The 20,726-nt window shown below is 39.5% G+C and overlaps 1 protein-coding gene across 1 annotated transcript in view; it reads left to right on the top strand.

The window, feature by feature from the left end:
- The window catches only part of LOC126210285 (uncharacterized), a 278,066-nt gene extending 260,801 nt beyond the window's left edge, over positions 1 to 17,265 (top strand). Inside the window, exons 11-12 of the mRNA XM_049939481.1 lie at positions 5,263 to 5,416; positions 16,658 to 17,265. Coding sequence (XP_049795438.1) covers positions 5,263 to 5,416; positions 16,658 to 16,758 — 255 coding nt within the window. The 3' untranslated portion in view covers positions 16,759 to 17,265. The remainder of the gene's footprint in view (positions 1 to 5,262; positions 5,417 to 16,657) is intronic.
- Positions 17,266 to 20,726: the final 3,461 nt, after the last annotated feature.

Raw genomic sequence — 20,726 nt, forward strand, 5'->3', positions numbered from 1 at the left:
AAGAGCGGAGACACACCTGGCCATGGCATCATCTGGGTGCCACAAAATGTGGCAGCCCCCTTACTGACCGCAGCACTGTGGGGTTGCTGACCCTTACATAATGCATCCCGCACTTGGCCAGCAGTGCGCTATACAAATGAGATTGGCATCTGCAGTGGTTCTGTTTAAATAAAACGTCCCCACTTCATGATAAATAAATACCACTATCAACTATTGCTATACACAGTCTGGGGGAATTATAATTGATAAACATAGAAGCAGGGAGGCCGCTGGTGTGATTTGATTAAAAAATGAGTCCTGCACCACCACAGTTTGTTACCTAACAGGAGTGTACACCATTTAAAAAATGAAACCAACATCTACAAAGTGTTATTGTTACACAGCAAGCGCGTATTTTGTTTGAAAAATGAATAAATACTGCTGATTTAAACATTAAATAAGCATTCCTACATTTCTCTTTGCTCTAATAATGTTACCCACATATACACAAACATTCGTCTGGTTTAAGCATAAAAAGTTGCTGAGCTCATTACATCAGCTGTCAGGTACATCCGGATTTTAGTAAAAAGTCGCTGAATGTTGCTTACCAGTGCTCAAAATAATTGAATAATGCAATAAAACATGACTTATTGTTTTAACAGGAAAACAGTTTTGCTGTTTTTCAAGCTCTCACCTTTTTTATACTTAGAGGACTATCATTGATTATCATGTCGTAGTAGCAGCCATCTTGAATCCGCTATATGGGGTAACAAATTATCCTAATTAAGTCAGTAATTCCCCCCCCCCCCCCCCCCATGAACCATGGACCCTGCCGTTGGTGGGAAGGCTTGCGTGCCTCAGCAATACAGATGGCCGTACCGTTGGTGCAACCACAACGGAGGGGTATCTGTTGAGAGGCCAGACAAACGTGTGGTTCCTGAAGAAGGGCAACAGCCTTTTCAGTAGTTGCAGGAGCAACAGTCTGGATGATTGACTGATCTGGCCTTGTAATACTAACCAAAATGGCCTTGCTATGCTGGTACTGTGAATGGCTGAAAGCAAGGGGAAACTACAGCCATAATTATTCCTGGGGGCATGCAGCTTTACTGTATGATTAAATGATGATGGCGTCCTCTTGGGTAAAATATTCTGGAGGTAAAATAGTCCCCCATTCGGCTCTCTGGGCGGGGACTACTCAAGAGGACGTCGTTATCAGGAGAAAGAAAACTGGCGTCCTATGGATTTAATCGGGCAGGTGGATTAGAAAATTTAAAAAGGTAAATGGATAGGTTAAAGTTAGATATAGTGGGAATTAGTGAAGTTCGGTGGCAGGAGGAACAAGACTTTTGGTCAGGTGAATACAGGGTTATAAATACAAAATCAAATATGGGTAATGCAGGAGTAGGTTTAATAATGAATAAAAAAATAGGAGTGCGGGTAAGCTAATACAAACAGCATAGTGAACGCATTATTGTGGCCAAGATAGACACGAAGCCCACACCTACTACAGTAGTACAAGTTTATATGCCAAGTAGCTCTGCAGATGATGAAGAAATTGATGAAATGTATGATAAAGAAATTATTCAGGTAGTGAATGGAAACGAATATTTAATAGTCATGGGCGACTAGAATTTGAGAGTAGGAAAAGGGAGAGAAGGAAACATAGTAGGTGACTATGGATTGGGGGTAACAAATGAAAGAGGAAGCCGTCTGGTAGAATTTTGCACAGAGCATAAATTAATCATAGCTAACACTTGGTTCAAGAATCATGAAAGAAGGTTGTATACATAGAAGAACCCTGGAGATACTAAAAGGCATCATATAGATTATATAATGGTAAGACAGATTTAGGATCCAGATTTTAAATTGTAAGACATTTCCAGGGGCAGATGTGGACTCTGACCACAATCTATTGGTTATGAACTGTAGATTAAAACTGAGGAAACTGCAAAAAGGTCGGAATTTAAGGAGATGGAACCTGGATAAACTGACTAAACCAGAGGTTGTACAGACTTCCAGGGAGAGCATAAGGGAACAACTGACAGGAATGGGGGAAAGAAATACAACAGAAGAAGAATGGGTAGCTTTGAGAGATGAAGTTGTGAAAGCAGCAGAGGATCTAGTAGCCAAAAAGACGAGGACTAGTAGAAATCCTTGGGTAACAGAAGAAATATTGAATTTAACTGATGAAAGGAAAAAATATTAAAATGCAGTAAATGAAGCAAGCAAAAAGGAATACAAACGTCTCAAAAATGAGATCGACAGGCAGTGCAAAATGGCTAAGCAGGTATGGCTAGAGGACAAATGTAAGGATATAGAGGCTTATCTCACTAGGGGTACCAAATATGCTGCCTACAGGAAAATTAAAGAGACCTTTGGAGAAAAGAGAACCATTTCCATGAATATCAAGAGCTCAGATGGAAACCCAGTTCTAAGGAAAGAAGGGAAAGCATAAATGTGGAAGGAGTATATAGAGGTTCTATACAAGGGCGATGTACATGAGGACAATGTTATGGAAATGGAAGAGGATGTAGATGAAGATGAAATCGGAGATACGATATTGCGTGAATAGTTTGACAGAGCACTGAAAGATCATAGTCGAAACAAGGCCCTGGGAGTAGAAAACATTCCATTAGAACTACTAACGGCCATGGGAGAGCCATTCCTGACAAAACTCCACTATCTGGTGAGCAAGATGCATGAGACAGGCGAAATACCCTCAGACTTCAAAAAGAATGTAATAATCCCAATCCCAAAGAAAGCAGGTGCTGACAGATGTGAAAATAACCTATCAGTTTAATAAGTCACAGCTGCAAAAGAATAACGCGAATTCTTTACAGACGAATGGAGAAACTGGCAGAAGTCGACCTCGGTGAAGATCAGTTTGGATTCTTTAGAAATGTTAGAACACGTGAGGCAATACTGACCCTACGACTTATCTTAGAAGAAAGATTAAGGAAAGACAAACCTACGTATCTAGCTTTTCTAGACTTAGAGATAGCTTTTAACAATGTTGACTGGAATACTCTCTTTCAAATTCTAAAGGCGGCAGGGGCAAAATACAGGGAGCGAAAGGCTATTTACAATTTGTACAGAAACCAGATGGCAGTTATAAGAATCGAGGGGCATGAAAGGGAAGCAGTGGTTGGGAAGGGAGTGAGACAGGGTTGTAGCCTCTCCCCGATGTTATTCAACCTGTATATTGAGCAAGCAGTAATGGAAACGAAAGAAAAATTCGGAGTAGGTATTAAAATCCATGGAGAAGAAATAAAAACTTTGAGGTTCGCCGATGACATTGTGATTCTGTCAGAGACAGCAAAGGACTTGGAAGAGCAGTTGAACGGAATGGACAGTGTCTAGAGGATATAAGATGAACATCAACGAAAGCACAACGAGGATCATGGAATGTAGTCGAATTAAGTCAGGTGATGCTGCGGGAATTAGATTAAGAAATGAGACACTTAAAGTAGTATAGAAGTTTTGCTATTTGGGGAGCAAAATAACTGATGATGGTCGAAGTAGAGAGGATATAAAATGTAGACTGGCAATGGCAAGGAAATCGTTTGTGAAGAAGAGAAATTTGTTAACATCGAGTATAGATTTAAGTTTCAGGCAGTCGTTTCTGAAAGTATTTGTATGGAGTGTAGCCATGTATGGAAGTGAAACATGGACGATAAATAGTTTGGACAAGAAGAGAATAGAAGCTTTCGAAATGTGGTGCTACAGAAGAATGCTGAAGATTAGATGGATAGATCACATAACTAATGAGGGGGTATTGAATAGGATTGGGGAGAAGAGGAGTTTGTGGCACAACTTGACAAGATGAAGGGACCGGTTGGTAGGGCATGTTCTGAGGCATCAAGGGATCACAAATTTAGAATTGGAGAGCAGCGTGGAGGGTAAAAATCTTAGAAGGAGACCAAGAAATGAATACACTAAACAGATTCAAAAGGATGTAGGTTGCAGTAAGTACTGGGAGATGAAGAACCTTGCACAGGATAGAATAGCATGGAGAGCTGCATCAAACCAGTCTCAGGACTGAAGACCACAACAACAACAACAACAAGTCAATAATAAGGATAAGAGCGGTGGGGTAGTGGCATCTCAGACAGCCATACTTTTTAACAAATTATCACATTAAGGATAATAGATTATCCTGATTGGTTAAGAAATTATCAAGAATAAATCAGGAATAGGATGAATGTAATAAATAAAGATTTTTATCTATCCATCCCAAAGGGATAATAGACCACCATTTATGGATAATATCTGAAGAAATTCCTCAGAACCAAGACTGATTGAAAATATCTATTTTGACTTCATGACCAGTTTCAAAAGTACTTTGCTGTCATCTTCAGATACACATTATAACATTGACACACAATGCATTTGTAAAGATATTGTCTATGCAAGTAGAAATGAAAAAAAGACTTTGGATGGATTGCTTTTCAGTCTAATAGATATGACTTATATGTAGCTAATTAAAAAAATCTTAGCAGTTTATTACTTAAATGACGATATTGCTCCTTCATGAAGGCTTATATATTGACAGCTGTTACTACAGTACAGTCTGTATAAAATGTCTGAAATTTGCTTTAGCTTCAGATTTGGATTACTTTAGTTACTGTACAGATCTCTGATAAGCGAATTGTATAATTTATGTAATGTAAATTCAAAAAATAACATCTGTTACAAGGCATCCACCTAGCTGCCTAAGTTGTTACGTATATGTAAAACATTATAATTACATATTTCATTACTACTTGCATAGAAAATAAATTTACAAATGCAATGTTTGGCTGTCATAATGCAGATCCAAATGTGATAGCTAAGATATATTGTAACTGGTCGTCAGCTCAGAGTAAATATTTCAATGTGATCTTCGCTCTGAAGTATTTCTTAAAATATCACGATCTGCAGATTATCCACTGATCAGAATGTAATATTTAACTTATATGTAAGGTAATTCGACTGTAGGAATGTGAGAGAAGGAGGGGGAATGGGGATGGGGTTGGTAATGGTGGGATGGGGACCACAAATCATTGATGAGGGGAGAGAAGGCCAGAAGCAGCCAGAAGGAGCATAACCATCATACGTAGAGTATCTGATTTTGGTAAGAAGCACATCTTATACGTTTTGTGGAAATGATTCTTTTTTTTATCAATGTATCTCAGAGAATTTTCTTTTCATGATGACATATACATAGTGCTGCCACCATAACAGGTATTAAATTAGAGAGACAATTATGTACCCTTAATGCCAGCTTCTTTTTATACATTTCAGGGCAAGACTGTCTTGTTTTTACCATGGATGATTATTCAAGTCCTGGTGGATGTATTATTGGCTGTAGTAGGCGTTATTGCATGGGCTGCTGATTTTTGGTATGAACTTCCTTTTGATGGCCTTACTGTATCTTTTTCCGCTGGCATCTACTTGTGTAAGTATACTATTATACAGACTCGCTTAGAAGTCGCTCAACTGTCATTACACTTACTAATATTCATCTTTAATTATTACCTTTAGTAATGTGAATGTCCAAATAATCCACTTTCACAACGCACATAAAACTATTTCAGCCTTTTTATCTAAGCACATCTTATTTCTTAAGTTTCTGAGTATCTGGCTTTGCCCAAATATGTATTTATTCCAATCTTCTATTAGTCCATCTCCTTCTTCACCCACACTTTGTCCATCTCCTCCCAGATCTCGTCTCTGTCCACATCCTTCACCCCCTCTGTCTGCATCTTCCATCCCTCCTCTCTGTCTTACCCCTCCTCCCTCTCTCTCTTGTCAACCTGCCCCTACCCCTCTGTTCATCTACTCCTATCCGCTCTGTTCATCTCCTCCTCCTCCCCCCCTCCATTCACCTCCTCCACCCTCCTGTAAACCCATCACCCTTGGCCTTCCCTTTTCAATATACTCTTCCCCCCTCTCTGTCCTCTTCTCCCCTCTCTCTTTCCATGTCCTCCTCCCCCTTCCCCTTGTACATCTCTTTCTCTTTCCTCCTATGTCCATCTAGTCCTAGCGCCTCACTCTTCCGCTCCTCATCTTTCCTTCCTCTGTCCATTTTACTGTCCCTTGTCTCTGTCCTTCTCTTCCTCCCTTATGTCGTTCTCCTTTCCCTTCACTATCTGTCTGTCTCCTCCTTCCCCTTCTCTCTCCACATTATCAGGCTCACCCCAACTGGGGGTCAGTTGCTCTTACCCCCACAGTATTCATTTCCGGATTGTAACTATTAAGTGTACCAAATTTGGATGAAATCGGTCAGTGGTCGGTTTTGCCCGAGTACACACATGTCAAATGTATATATTGTACACATATTGGTACACATATCTGACCTGTGCTTTAGCGAACTGCGCCCTGCTGTTTCATTTTCACCCAGTTCCATGTTTATGACGTTGTATTCCTGAACTATGTGCTGAACAATGACATAATTTTTCACATACATCCATTGGTATATTGGACTACTGTCTGCTAAATGTATTGTGAAAAGAATTACTAGTAAAAAAGTAACAAATTAAAAAGCCATACATGATGTATGCAGCTTTTAACGTATTTCAGACTTTATGATATCATTAGTCCTGAACTATCTCATACAATGGTACATTTTTCTAGGTTCATTCAACGGCATATGCAAATACTGTCTGTGAAATGTGTTGCAAATACAAGTAGTAGTAAAGATGTAATAAATTAAAATGCCGTACATTATGCCACAGTTCCACACATCTTGGTACTTGGTGTAATATCTCATAAAGTATGGGTCGTACGGCGACACATTTTTGTACGTACCTTCAGCGACACGTGTGGATACCACCTGTGAAATGTGTTGCGAATTAAGTTAGTACTAAAGGAGTAATAAATTAAAATGTCATGCATGATGCAGCAGTTTTTCAGCACCTCAGTATTTGACGTCATATCTCCTGAACTACGTGTCGTACAATGATATATTTTTGTCCCTACACTCAGCGGCAGATGTAGATGCTGTCTGCAAAAAGTGTTGCAAATGGAGTTAGTAGCCATGACATCACAAATTTAAACGCCTTGCATGATGCTGCACTTTTTAACGCATTTCAGTGTTTATTACGTCATATCTGCTGAACTATGTGTCGTACAATGATATAACATTTCTGGTACATTGAGTGATGTATGTGAATACTGTCTGCATAATGTGTCCGAAATACAGTGAGTAGTAAAGAAGTAATAAACTGAAACGTTTCATTAGATTAGATTAGGTTTACTTTCATTCCAATTGATCCGTAGTGAGGAGGTCCTCCAGGATGTAAAACATGTCAGAAAAACAACAATACATGGCAAATACTTACAACTCAGACAAATAAGCTAATGTACCATTCCACAGGGCGCAAGTGGAATGATCGTCATTTCTTAATGAACACTATATGAAAGAATCATTTTACAACTACGAATGCACTGAATTTAAAATAAAAGAAAGTTTATTTATTTATCTATAAGGTAATAAACGTGTGATACAACTACTACAATACTTATTTACAATGAACACATTACTGCACTGAAATGGTGCAGAAGTTATATATATATATATATATATATATATATATATATATATATATATATATATTTATTTATTTGCACCATTTCAGTGCAGTAATGTGTTCATTGTAAATAAGTATTGTAGTAGTTGTATCACACGTTTATTACCTTATAGATAAATAAATAAACTTTCTTTTATATATATATATATATATATATATATAAAAGAAAGTTTATTTATTTATCTATAAGGTAATAAACGTGTGATACAACTATATATATATATATATATATATATATATATATATATATATATATAAATCAATTGGTTCCGCCGGCCGTGGTGGTCTAGCGGTTCTAGGCGCTCAATCCGGAACCGCGCGACTGCTACGGTCGCAGGTTCGAATCCTGCCTCGGGCATGGATGTGTGTGATGTCCTTAGGTTAGTTAGGTTTAAGGAGTTCTAAGTTCTAGGGGACTGATGACCACTGATGTTAAGTCCCATAGTGCTCAGAGCCATTTGAACCATTCAATTGGTTCTACTGAGAAATTCATCAATGGAGTAGAATGGGTTGGCCACCAATAAATCTTTTAGGTTTCTCTTAAACTGAATTTCATTGGTTGAATTTTACGCCATGAACAGCGAAAATGCAGTGTGAAACAAACATTTTAATTTAATCCTCTTGTGGGGTCACTAGCTGGAAGTAGTTTTCTAAAGGTTTGAAATAAAGTTTGTTGCAAGTATCTTAAGTGCTCTTATTCTCAAATACTAGATGACCAGAGTATGGGTATTTGTGTGTAATGAGCTACAATACTTTTTCATTCCTGGCTCTTTGATAGGTAGGTGGTTCCTATCCCCACTGTGTTTCTTTCCAAACTGTAAGTGATCTGTGTAACAAGTTTGGTTAAAATTGATCCAGTGTTTTAGAAAGAAATGTGGAACATACATACATGTAGAGTACCCATAATTAAAGGTTCAGTTTCAAAACGCTGTAGAAAGACAACCATTGCTGAGAATGTCAAATTTGAACAGCATGTTATTAACGCAGGTGGAAATGTCATGGTGCAAAAATGTTTAACGAAAATTCGACCAGTAGATGGCGCTGTAAGCGTCAGAATATGCACACCAACAGACACACGGCACGTGGCTGTTCCTCAGTTTGCGTGCAAGACACCAAACATGACCGTCTCTATGAAGGATTGTACACTTCTGGTAAAGTTCTTGTACAAGACCTGCAGAAGTTCCAGACACTCAAGACTATGAAAAAAGTCATTGATCCGATGTCTGCCAAGGGCCTGGGGAAAATTATTACAAAATTCTAAAAAGACAGGTCCTTTTGAAGTGCAGTGTGGAAGAGGGAGGAAAGCAACTGATCCAAGGTCAGTTGGCGATGTTGCCATAGCGTTGCAAGAGAAGTCGAGCGGTGATGTGGAAACATGCAGTGCACGTGGAATTGTCCGAATGTACGACATGCCTGTGAGCATGGTGCATAAAACCCTGTGAAACATCCTGCATTGCTATCCGTACAAAATTACCCATGTTCAGGAGTTGCTTCCTGCTGACCTGCCAGATAGACAAACATTCGCTCTGGGATTTCTTGCGTGCATAGTAGTGGACAATGATTAGACGAACATTCTGTGGACAGAAAGAGCCCATTTCCATCTCCAAGGGTTCCAGAATACGGGCAATGGAAAATACGCAGGCACATGAAGTGGTACCACTTAATCCTGCAAAGGTGACTGTGTGGTGCGGCTTGACAGCATCGTTTATCGTGGGGCCGTATTTTTTCGAAGAGATGAGTTCTGCGGATCCTGTTACATCTACTGTTATTGGTAAAGGCTGAGAGAGTCATTCCGTGAATTGGAGGCCAGTGAAGTGGGTGCTGCAAGGGCGTTTCTGAAATGCGAGAATTATAAGCTGTCACTTTCCTACAGCCTGGTCACCAGATCACGTGATCTTAATCTGTGTGGATTCTGGCTGTTGGGTTATCTAAAAGATGTGTTCAGTGCTCAAATTAAGAACGTACCTGAATTGAAGGCACATATTGCACAATGCGTTCTGAACGTGACCGCCGAGACATTCTGATTTGTTGTGAAATGTGTTGTTTCTCCATTTCAGTTTGTGGAAGAAAACAGTGGACCGTATACTGAAGACGTTTTGCACCAGTCTCTCGACAGAAACGGATGCCATTTTGCTTTTTATGCGGTTGTTTGGCCACAAGACAATTTAAAACTGTGTCATTTTCATTTTTAATCGGTCTTTGGTCTCAGTACAATTAGAACTGATCTTCCCTTCCGCTGTTGTACGACCTTGCCGTGGTGGATAGGCCTACGCAACTAACAGTGACACAAACGCTGACTGCCGAACTTGTGCAGTCATGGACATTGAACGGCACGGATGATGCAACGTGCAACTCAAATCGTCGCCTTCGCATTACGATTCATATGGCATTTGTAGCCTGCCCCATCTATGTTAAGACGCTTACAGCGCCATTTATGGTTAAAATTTTCGTTAAATAGTTTTTTGTTCCATGACTTTTCCCCATGGGTCAATAATATGCTGTTCAAATTTGATGTCCTTCTGAGCCGTGGCTCTGTTCCTATAGCGTTTTGAAAATGGAACTTTAATTATGGATGCCTGTACATATATACGTACCATCGTTTTTATTATACATATGGATTCTTAAACTCTGAAGTGAAGCCGGCCGGAGTGGACGAGCGGTTCTAGGCGCCACAGGCTGGAACCGCCCGACCGCTATGGTCGCAGGTTCGAATCCTTCCTCGGGCATGGATGTGTGTGGTGTTCTTAGTTAGGTTTAAGTAGTTCTAAGTTCTAGGGGACTGATGACCTCAGAAAAGTCCCATGACGCTCAGAGCCATTTGAACCATTTTTTTTCTGAAGTGAATTTTGTAGCGGTGTTACTTTGCATCATTCTGAAACATTATTTCTCAATTAGTATGATTCAATTTGTCCACCACACATGTCCCTCACTGAATCTGTGCACTTGGCTGATCTAGAAGTAGTGCATCAATCCGTCATCCTACTCCTCATATAAACACTTCTCCATTTCTCCCTGTAGTAACTATAATTGTATTACCTGTGTGCACAGTCAAACAACAATACTTCGTTTTTGACACAGTGATATATAGATTCTTTCGAAAAGTCTCTAATTTTTTACTATGATTGTGAGACTAACATAGAAGTTAAAATTTTCGGAATAGTGAGACCTAGTGCTTGTAGTGATGCCAAGAGCTGTCACAATAGCTACTTTCCTCTCCGAACTCTACGCTACAATTTTAAATAATGTTTCATTGGATAATACACAGAAACTAATAAGGGACTTACAAGGCAACATCACCTACTTTACCTCGTACCTTAAGGAGAAAAATGCTTGCTTGTAAGATATCTGATCCAGCAATCGATGCTGTACGCAAATTTGGCCATAATTCTCACTGTTGGCAGTTATGACCATCTGCATGAACAGTTTTTAAACTTTGCGCGCACACCATTTGTCTGTCATTCACTCTGCTCCACTGCAGCTGCCTAATGCCAAAGCACCAATTACATCAAAATGGTTCAAACGGCTCTGAGCACTATGGGACTTAACATCTGAGGTCATCAGTCCGCTAGAACTGAGAACTACTTAAACCTAACTAATTTAAGGACATCGCACAAGTCCATGTCTGAGACAGGATTCGAACCTGCGACCGGTAGCAGTCGCGCTATTCCGGACTGAAGCGCATAGAACCGCTCGGCCACAGCAGCCGGCACCAATTACTGTACGGCACAGCGAAGACCAGAACCCTGCCATTCGTGGAATGTTGAACGTGAGGGAAACTGTCAAGGGCGGCACCATGCATCCTGAACGTTTTTTGAAACCTTGTTCGAGAACACATTGTTTCTCTCTCTTACATGAAAAGAGTACGTAACATTTCAATCTCACGCTCACAGAAATTCGATGTCATGCAACCCAATCACAATTTATAAATCTAACCAACTTAAGACTTATTCTGAAATGAAGTTAATAATGTTCCATTTACATTTTAATCACGCTAATCACATTGAAAAATCATGCAACTACTTCACTTTAACAGTGTGGGCGTTTCAGTCCAAAGAAAATAATGCACAAGAGAAACGTTAATAACTAAATAGTGCTAAGCTATTTCTTTAATGACACACCCGTTCGTTTCATTTCATTAATCTACATTGCATCCGTGGGTCGCAACATAAAAGTATTGACTCTGAGCACTATGGGACTCAACTTCTGAGGTCATTAGTCCCCTAGAACTTAGAACTAGATAAACCTAACCACATCAGGACATCACACACATCCATGCCCGAGGCAGGATTCGAACCTGCGACCGTAGCGGTCTCGCGGTTCCAGACTGCAGCGCCAGAACCGCGCGGCCACTTCGGCCGGCTCATAAAAGTATTCAAAGCAAAAAGATCTCTGGTTCCAGCTACCAGTTGGAAGCTGCGCTCTTTGACACAATGAACAAAGCAGTATAGCTTCCTGGCTCGCCTACATTACGAACACAGACATCTTACTCACCCTACTTTACAGTATTTTGCACCTGGGCTTTTTATGGCTGCAGTGGGTTGGAGCGAGTGACAAGCAACCGATGCATGCCAATGCTTAACGGTTGTGCTTTCAGAAGGTCATAAATGCGTACTATCGGAATTCGGGCAAAATTTTCCTGTGGAACTGGTTGTTGTGGCTGATATGTTGCTCGTGTTCTTTTTTCTCTTTAAAATATAAGGTCAAGTTGTTGATGTTCGCCTGTTATACAAGTATGAGGTCTGTGTGACTTATATTACTTTTATCTGCGTGTGGACCAAATAGTCGGAAATGGCTAGAAACAAAGCCATCTGCACCACACTGTTACAAAAACACATTGCTGAGAACATTATTATTTGCAGAAAAACCAGATAGTACTGGCTGAAAGCAAATATAATTTACAGATATACAAATATATACTTTCAAAAGTCCTCTAAAAGTAGACTATGGGAGACAGACTGAAGCAGATGCAATGGCTGTGACTAAGAAAAATTTGTCACTAGTAAAAATTTCAAACCAAAATGAGGTAACAAGTTAGGTAAAACACTACGAATTTTGGCAGCCATATTTCACAAGTGACAAAGCGAAAAGACCTAGAGAAGAATCTGACCAAGCTAATGGAAAAAAAACGTATATTGTAAAGGAACTTTGATAAATAGATGAGAAAAGATATATAAATCAGATTTCACAAGGTTTATCAAAATCGGCTGTTTTATATCACAGTGACCGTAGTCTTCTATGCTAAAATGATTAAAACAGAATAAACGATACACAGACAGAGTGAGAAGTGAAGACATCATGTAGAATAAATGGTACATGATGCTGAAACATATCACTCCAAATTATACCAGCACGTTAATAAAAGTGCACAACATGAACATCAAGGAAAAATATATGTAGGAACTCTGTATTGACGGTGGATGGAAGAGTTTGTGCAATCGTAGAATGGGAGATAACCAATAACTGCGTAGTAACAAGGAAACACATCTTCTCAGGAGGCTGACTTTCATATCTATATATTTCCACAAACTGCGCTTCAGTTTTATATTGTTTTTTATAACAAAGATAATCGAGACTGAGTCATGTTAACTCAGTGTATTATCTATTCGCTGTACAAATCAGCACCAATAAGGTATTTTTTAATGATTGGGCATTATTCAACATAGTCAGTAGAATAAAGAGATGTATAGCAAATAATAAATGTTTTCTGAGAGGATGCCCCACGAGTAATAGTCATACATAACAGCGTAACTAATGGTGCCATGGCCTGGGTAAACATAGCTCTTGCTATAAGCTCCTCTGCTCAGTTTTTGTGGAGCCATCTCCATTTATATATGCATAAATAGAACATGTATGTATGATGCAGAATCAGTGGTGGATAAAGAAAAGCCTCAAGGAGAGGACGCTAGAATATCTTGAACTACCTTTACTTTTAACGTAATAAAATGATGATGTCACCCGGCACTTTATGTGTGTGGAACGTTTATTGTCGATTCTATTTCTTTCTTGCGCATTCGATAGAGGACCTACATAGTAACAATGCGCTGTTAGGAATCTTCTCGAAAGTCACCATTACCGGAGATATACTCATCAATAGTTTCCCAAGCCTAACTCGTATTACGAGCTAGGATGAGAAACTACACTACTGGCCATTATAATTGCTACACCACGAAGATGACGTGCTACAGACGCGAAATTTAACCAACAGGAAGAAGATGCTGTGATACGCAAATGATTAGCTTTTCAAGGCATTCACACAAGGTTGGCGCCGGTGGCGACACCTACAACGTGCTGACATGAGGAAAGTTTCCAACCGATTTCTCATACACAAACATTAGTTGACCGGCGTTGCCTGGTGAAACGTTGTTGTGATGCCTCGTGTAAGGAGAAGAAATGCCTACCATCACGTTTTCAACTTTGATAAAGGTCGGGTTGTAGCCTATCGCGACTGCGGTTTATCGTACAGCGACATTGCTGCTCGCGTTGGTCGAGATCCAATGACTGTTAGCAGAATATTGAATCGGTGAGTTCAGGAGGGTAATACGGAACGCCGTGCTGGATCCCAACGGCCTCGTATCACTAGCAGTCAAGATGACACGCATCTTATGCGCATGGCTGTAACGGATCGTACAGCCACGTCTCGATCCCTTAGTCAACAGATGGGGACGTTTGCAGGACAACAACCATCTGCACGAACAGTTCGACGACGTTTGCAGCAGCATGGACTATCAGCTCGGAGACCATGGCTGCGGTTACCCTTGACGCTGCATCACAGACAGGAGCGCCTGTGATGGTGTACTCAACGACGAACTTGGGTGCACGAATAAAAAAACGTCATTTTTTTTTTCGGATGAATCCAGGTTCTGTTTACAGCATCATGATGGTCGCATCCGTGTTTGGCGACATCGTTGCTGTGAACGCACATTGGAAGAGTGTATTCGTCATCGCTATACTGGCGTATCACCTAGCGTGATGGTATGGGGTGCCATTGGTTACACGTCTGGTCACCTTTTGTTTACATTAACGGCACTTTGAACAGTGGACGTTACATGTGACATGTGGCTCTACCCTTCATTCGATCCCTGAGAAACTCTACATCTCAGCAGGATAATGCACGACCGCATGTTACAGGTCCTGTATGGGCCTTTCTGGATACAGAAAATGTTCGACTGCTGCTCTGGCCAGCACATTCTCCAGATCTCTCACCAATTGAAAACGTCTGGTCAATGGTGTCCGAGCAACTGGCTCGTCACAATAAGCCAGTCACTACTCTTGATGAACTGTGGTATCGTGTTGAAGCTGCATGGCCAGCTGTACCTGTACACGCCATCCAAGCTCTGTTTGACTCAATGCCCAGGCGTATCAGGGCCGTTATTACGGCCAGAGATGGTTGTTCTGGGTACTGATTTCTCAGGATCTATGCAACCAAATTGCGTGAAAATGTAATCACATGTCATCTCTAGTTTACTATATTTGTCCAATGAGTACCCATTTATTATCTTCATTTCTTCTTGGTGTAGCAATTTTAATGGCCAGTAGTGTATTTTTACAGAGAAATTACTGTGAATTACTATTACTAATACTTCACAATCAACTGATCACTCCAACTCTTGGCTAATATTCACACTTGCACTTGCTACAAATAGGACCTTTTACTTACTCATTCTTCAGTCTTAATATTTCTGCTTCTGAATATAAGCTAGCATCCTATTCGTCGAATACCCCGTATCGAAGGTTCTCTGTACAAGAAAACGGTAGAATATTCAGGACTTTTGTCGAGCAAATGCCACACAGAATAATGTATCGATATCACTTTTCTCGTAGGTATGCGTTAACTATCTATGTGCCTGGCAGAAACTTATAACGTACGATGATGCGGACGCGCGTGCTACGTAGGAAAGTACAAATACCCGATAACTCGATTCAGTCGAGTCGAATGACGAAAGAAACGAACGAATAGCATGCGGGGTGACCGGCGGGGCAGCAATGCGGGCGGCCCCACAAGAGGGTGGGGGGCGCGCCCACCGTATGTATCCGCCACTGCACAAAGTACAGTAATATTTAAGTAATCTTCCCTTGCTGTCCTGCTTCCATAGCTTATATTGATATGTCAATCAGTTTTTGTTCAGGGGCAAAAACCAACATTTTCAGCATAGCCAACAAAGACAGCTTGTTGTCCGCCGGCCAGTGTGGCCGAACGGTTCTAGGCGCTTCGGTCTGGAACTGCGCGACCGCTACGGTCGCAGGTTCGAATCCTGCCTCGGGCATGGGTGTGTGTGGTGTCCTTAGGTCAGTTACGTTTAAGCACTTCTGAGTTCTAGGGGACTGATGACCTTAGATGTTAAGTCCCATAGTGCTCACAGCCTTTTGAACCATTTGAACGGCTTGTTGTCCATTTGAATTCAACTTCTTATTGCACTTTATTGGATGAACATTTGGTTTAAAATTCTCCAGCTTTTGCAGATGCCAATTTTTCCCTATGATTCACTGGTCAATAATCTTTCCATCAACACTCCATGGTCTAGTTAAATAAAGGATATATGACATATTTTTACTCTTTATTAGAGGATAGATTTCAGTCAATATTCGTGACACATAAAAGATTTGTTACAGACGTGATGTCCACCCAGGTCATTTCCCATTACAAATTAAAACCTCAAAGGTTCCAGCTAACTTATGTCTTCTTAAAGAAGGTGCACTGTGGTTTATTAGTCATGCCTTCTACAAATGAGTGGGATTGTTAAATCAGGTCCTTAAAAGCATCAGTTTTATTTCTAATTCAGGTGATTAAATTTAGCTATCATATACATGAATGGCACTATGTAGTTTAGCACAGCTGCACAATGAATGCAGCATACAGTTCATATTTTTACAGCGTTTGTATTTTCTTAATGTATCCCTGAATACGTTGTTTCATGATGGGATATGCAGAACATAATCAGTGTATGATTTGCCATTCACGCATAACAGTGCAGTGTATTTCAAGTTAAACAAAACCTTGCATTTCCTCATATCTAGACCTTGTGGTTTATTTCTCAGTAATGCCCCATTACAGTTGATTTGTTTAACACCTGCCTGCATCCTTTGTATTTATCACTTTTTTCTTCCAGTTTCAGATATGTACTTCCTGCGAGTTGTCTACAGCTACTACAGAACACTACAGAAATCAGATGCTGTCAGGGTAATGGTATATGGCAGAAATTTTTGGTGAGGTGATTAGAGGTGGCAGTTGAATCACCATTACTCCAGTAAAACGCATAGCTTACGAAATTGCTTTGGATGTATCTGAATGTTGAAGGAAGAAAAGTTATCATTATCATTATTAGTTTTGACAATGAATGTAGGATCCAGATATAACATTTATCATGAATAGTGTCAACATTTTATACCCTTGACTAAACTAAGTGTTTCCATTTTCATAAACCGAATTTCATAAATAATTCCAAAGATCATTGAAATGTGCAAGAATTCATTTTGCAATGTTTTCCATGGAACTTTTGTTTTATAACCCTAAATGTTGCATATAGCAAAGCGTAAGTCATTATTTGGTGTTCAATGTTGACAGGCAAAGTACACCTTTAACTTTCATTATGTACATTTCTGCCACTGTATTTAAATTTTTGTAAGTAAATGATGATTTTGATCCTGTGTTACTTGTAACTTGTAGGACAGAAATTAGACTTTTTGACTATTTGATGTTGCAAACTGAAGATTAATGCTTGACTCTATTTAATTGAAATTAATAAATGAATTCTATACCAAAAGCTCTGCTAACTGTCTTCTATAGATCTGCCCACTTCATGAGACTTTGATTTTGTAGATACTTATTGGTCATCTGTTAGACAGTATAACAGAAGGGACTGGCAAAAATTAAGACATTTACAAAAGCAAAGACTACTTTTTTCAAGTTAGCTGGACTGTACCCAAATAAACCGTTTATTATTATAATTATTATTAATATTAATAATAATAATAATAAATATTAATACAATAATTTCCATAAAGCCATCAAGCAATCATTAAAAATTTAGAATATAAAATATCAGCAGTCAGGGTTTACAATGGTTTATCCTACTTGTTGCATGTGATATTCTGTCACAGAAGTAATACTTCTTTTTGCGGTTTCTATGTATATTCATCTGATGTAAGAAGTAGATTAAAGTGTGTTAAATCATTTAGTTATTTCACACATGATTTACAATAGAACGAATTACTAGGTTTGATGACCTATTACTGTTGCTTTATGTAACTTGTCTGAGCTTAGTTCGACTTTGAACCATAAATCATTGAATCTTTGATAAATGGAGTATACCAACGACAAAGTCATGCAAGTTGTGTGTTAAAACAATTAGGATCAATTAAGTCTGCTACAGAAAGATTTGCCTAGTCGTAGAAAACATAAATGAGTAAAATAACATTCATGGCATTGGTGCCACAGAGGGATACTTTGAGGCAGCTCTTCTCTAAGGCAAAACTTAATAACTGTCCAAAATAAACAATTTAGGATTATGTATGTTGTTGTAACCTATATGTCTATTTAGGCACACTCGTGTTCAGAGAGACAGCATGTTCATATTCACAGAACACATACATTAACATGTTTTGCAGAAATTACTATCATTTCAGTCAGCCCATTTCAGCATGCGTCCTGTTGCCTAGTAGGTGCTGGGTCCACCATAGGCCTGATAACTTGTACCCTGCATTATGGCATCAACGCATATAAGGTGTGAATGGTTGCCTGTGGTATAGCCGCCCAAGCTGCATTCACCTAGTTCAAAATCTCATCTGTGGTGTTTGGCACTGGGTCACAGCACTGCACCCGTTGTTTGACCATATCCCGTACATTTTCAGCTGGCAACAAGTCTGATGACCTGGCAGGCCAGGGAAAAAGCCTGACATCCTATGACACCAAGAAGGCACATGTTTGTGTAGCAACATGTAGTTGTGCATTGTCTTGCTGAAAAATGACATCTAGAGTGTTGTGTGGAAAGGGTATGGCTACGAGTCGCAGCATGTAATTCACATAGGTCAGATTAGTTACAGTGCCCTGGACGTGCACCAGCTGTGATTTTTGGTTGTACTCAATAGCATTCCATACCACAAGGCCTTGAGCTGGCTCTGTATGTCTTGTGCAAATGCATTCACTGCAATGCTGCTCCCTCTGCCTACAGTGAACCAAAATGCTACTATCACTTTCAAACAAACATAACCTGGATTCACCACAAAACACTGTCTCATGCCATACCTGTCTCCAGTGATGTTACTCCATGCAGTATTGTCATCTAGCATGCTTCTGCACATTCCTCAAAATTAGATGGAGAAGTGGTCTATACACACATAACCTATGTCATAATAAACGGACTCTCACCCCCTGATAATTTACAATGCGTTTCACTGTTCCATCAGAGCTGAGGAGGAAACAGATTTGTCCTGCAATGCCATTCCAATGAGGTGTGGATCTTCTTGATAGGTGGTCTGGGTGGTGCAACCAGACCCATCTCCTTGAGTTTTATGGTCTTCCATGTACCATTCTGCACATACCTGTCGCTCTGCCGAAAACCTTCTTCCCACATGAACAGTAGTTTCTCGATTTGATGCATCACATTCGCTCATTCTAATAATGCACCCTCTTTCAAACCCACTGATTCAACGGTACAGTTTGCACATACGTCTGCGAGGCTTCCTGTGTGTCTGCTCAAGTCACACTGATCCATTACCTTCAGTTTATACTGACGACGAGAGCCACAGGTATGCCTTACCATTAGGTGGTGTTGCGTCACGATATCGATGTTGACCTTGAACTCATTGACCGACATGGTTCAAATGCCCATAATTTCTGCAGAAAATACTAATGTACATGTCCTATGAATATGAACATTCTGTCTCTAGTGATTCAAGGTGTTCTGTTTTTTTCTGAACACGAGTGTAATTCGGAACTAACTGATTCCACATATATTTACACTTTGGTGCTATTTTAATTTGTTCTGAACAATACACTTGAAAATCATGTATACTGCTGAAATTCTCATAACACAGCAGAAGAAGAAAAAATATTCACTACCCTACAGTAACTATAAATTTGCGACATAAAATAGTAACATAGACAGATATGATACCATTTAATAATCATCCTGTGAAAATAAAAAATCTGGCAGACTGTAGAAACATTCATACAGAGATGAATGCGGTTCATGTCGTAGAATTAATTTTCTGTAAGAAATGAGTTCTTGAGCGAGGTAAGTACTTAGTTGACAGGATCCAGATGGAAACATTTCAGAATGTTTCTCATGTAATCAGGTAATAACAGCTGCATTCAGTTTCTGAAGGTGTATGAGATAGATTAATGTTTTAAAAAAGAATAGGCACGTTGATAAACATAAGACGTGTGGGTGAGCATGACTTTCATTTTTGGATACAGAGAAGACCGGCATACACAAATTAGACTGCATCAGTAACGATGAAAGATATAAAATACAAGCTTGTAGGAAATTCTTGTCTGCTGATTCTTCAAGTATAAGGAATGATGTAGTATGTACGCTATTTGAATGTCACAGTTCATAGCATAATTTTTATGAATGTGATCTATTAAAAACATAACTAAACAAAAAAAAATACATACTACTAACTATAGCTACTGTGGCAGTTACATGCATGGAAGTTGTTTTTCTACAATGAGCCTTGAATACTTTCCACTTCTAATTTTGATGAGATTGTTGTAATGGAGGCTGCTCTACGACTTCTGAATTTTTGTAGCCACATACGATGGAATTTATTTTTGTAGGAGTGCACAAAGATCTGTAACTTCCTGGAAAATTTAAGCTGTGCTCCAGTTCAAGACTTAAACCAGAGTACTTGATTTTTCGTGTGAAAGTGCTCTTCCACTGAGCTATACAAGTACCCACTCTGACAGCTTTGCTTCTGCCACTTTCTGTCCTGATTCATGCTTCAATATCGCAACTGACTGAATGCTTGCCTGTGTCAGCTGAAGATACGAAGATATTCAACCTACATACTTTTCCATGTTTTTACTCACACTTGAAAGCATTGTATAATAAAACGGCTTACCACACCTTGCAAGCCCAGTAGTGTTACAGACCATTTTATTATATGACTTTTCAGCTGTTTCTTGTTTAGCATTTTCACCTGTACTTTCACAGTGTTCAATTTTTTTACACTTTA

This window comes from Schistocerca nitens, chromosome 10 (genome assembly GCF_023898315.1).
Source record: "Schistocerca nitens isolate TAMUIC-IGC-003100 chromosome 10, iqSchNite1.1, whole genome shotgun sequence".
Lineage (NCBI taxonomy): Eukaryota > Metazoa > Arthropoda > Insecta > Orthoptera > Acrididae > Schistocerca > Schistocerca nitens.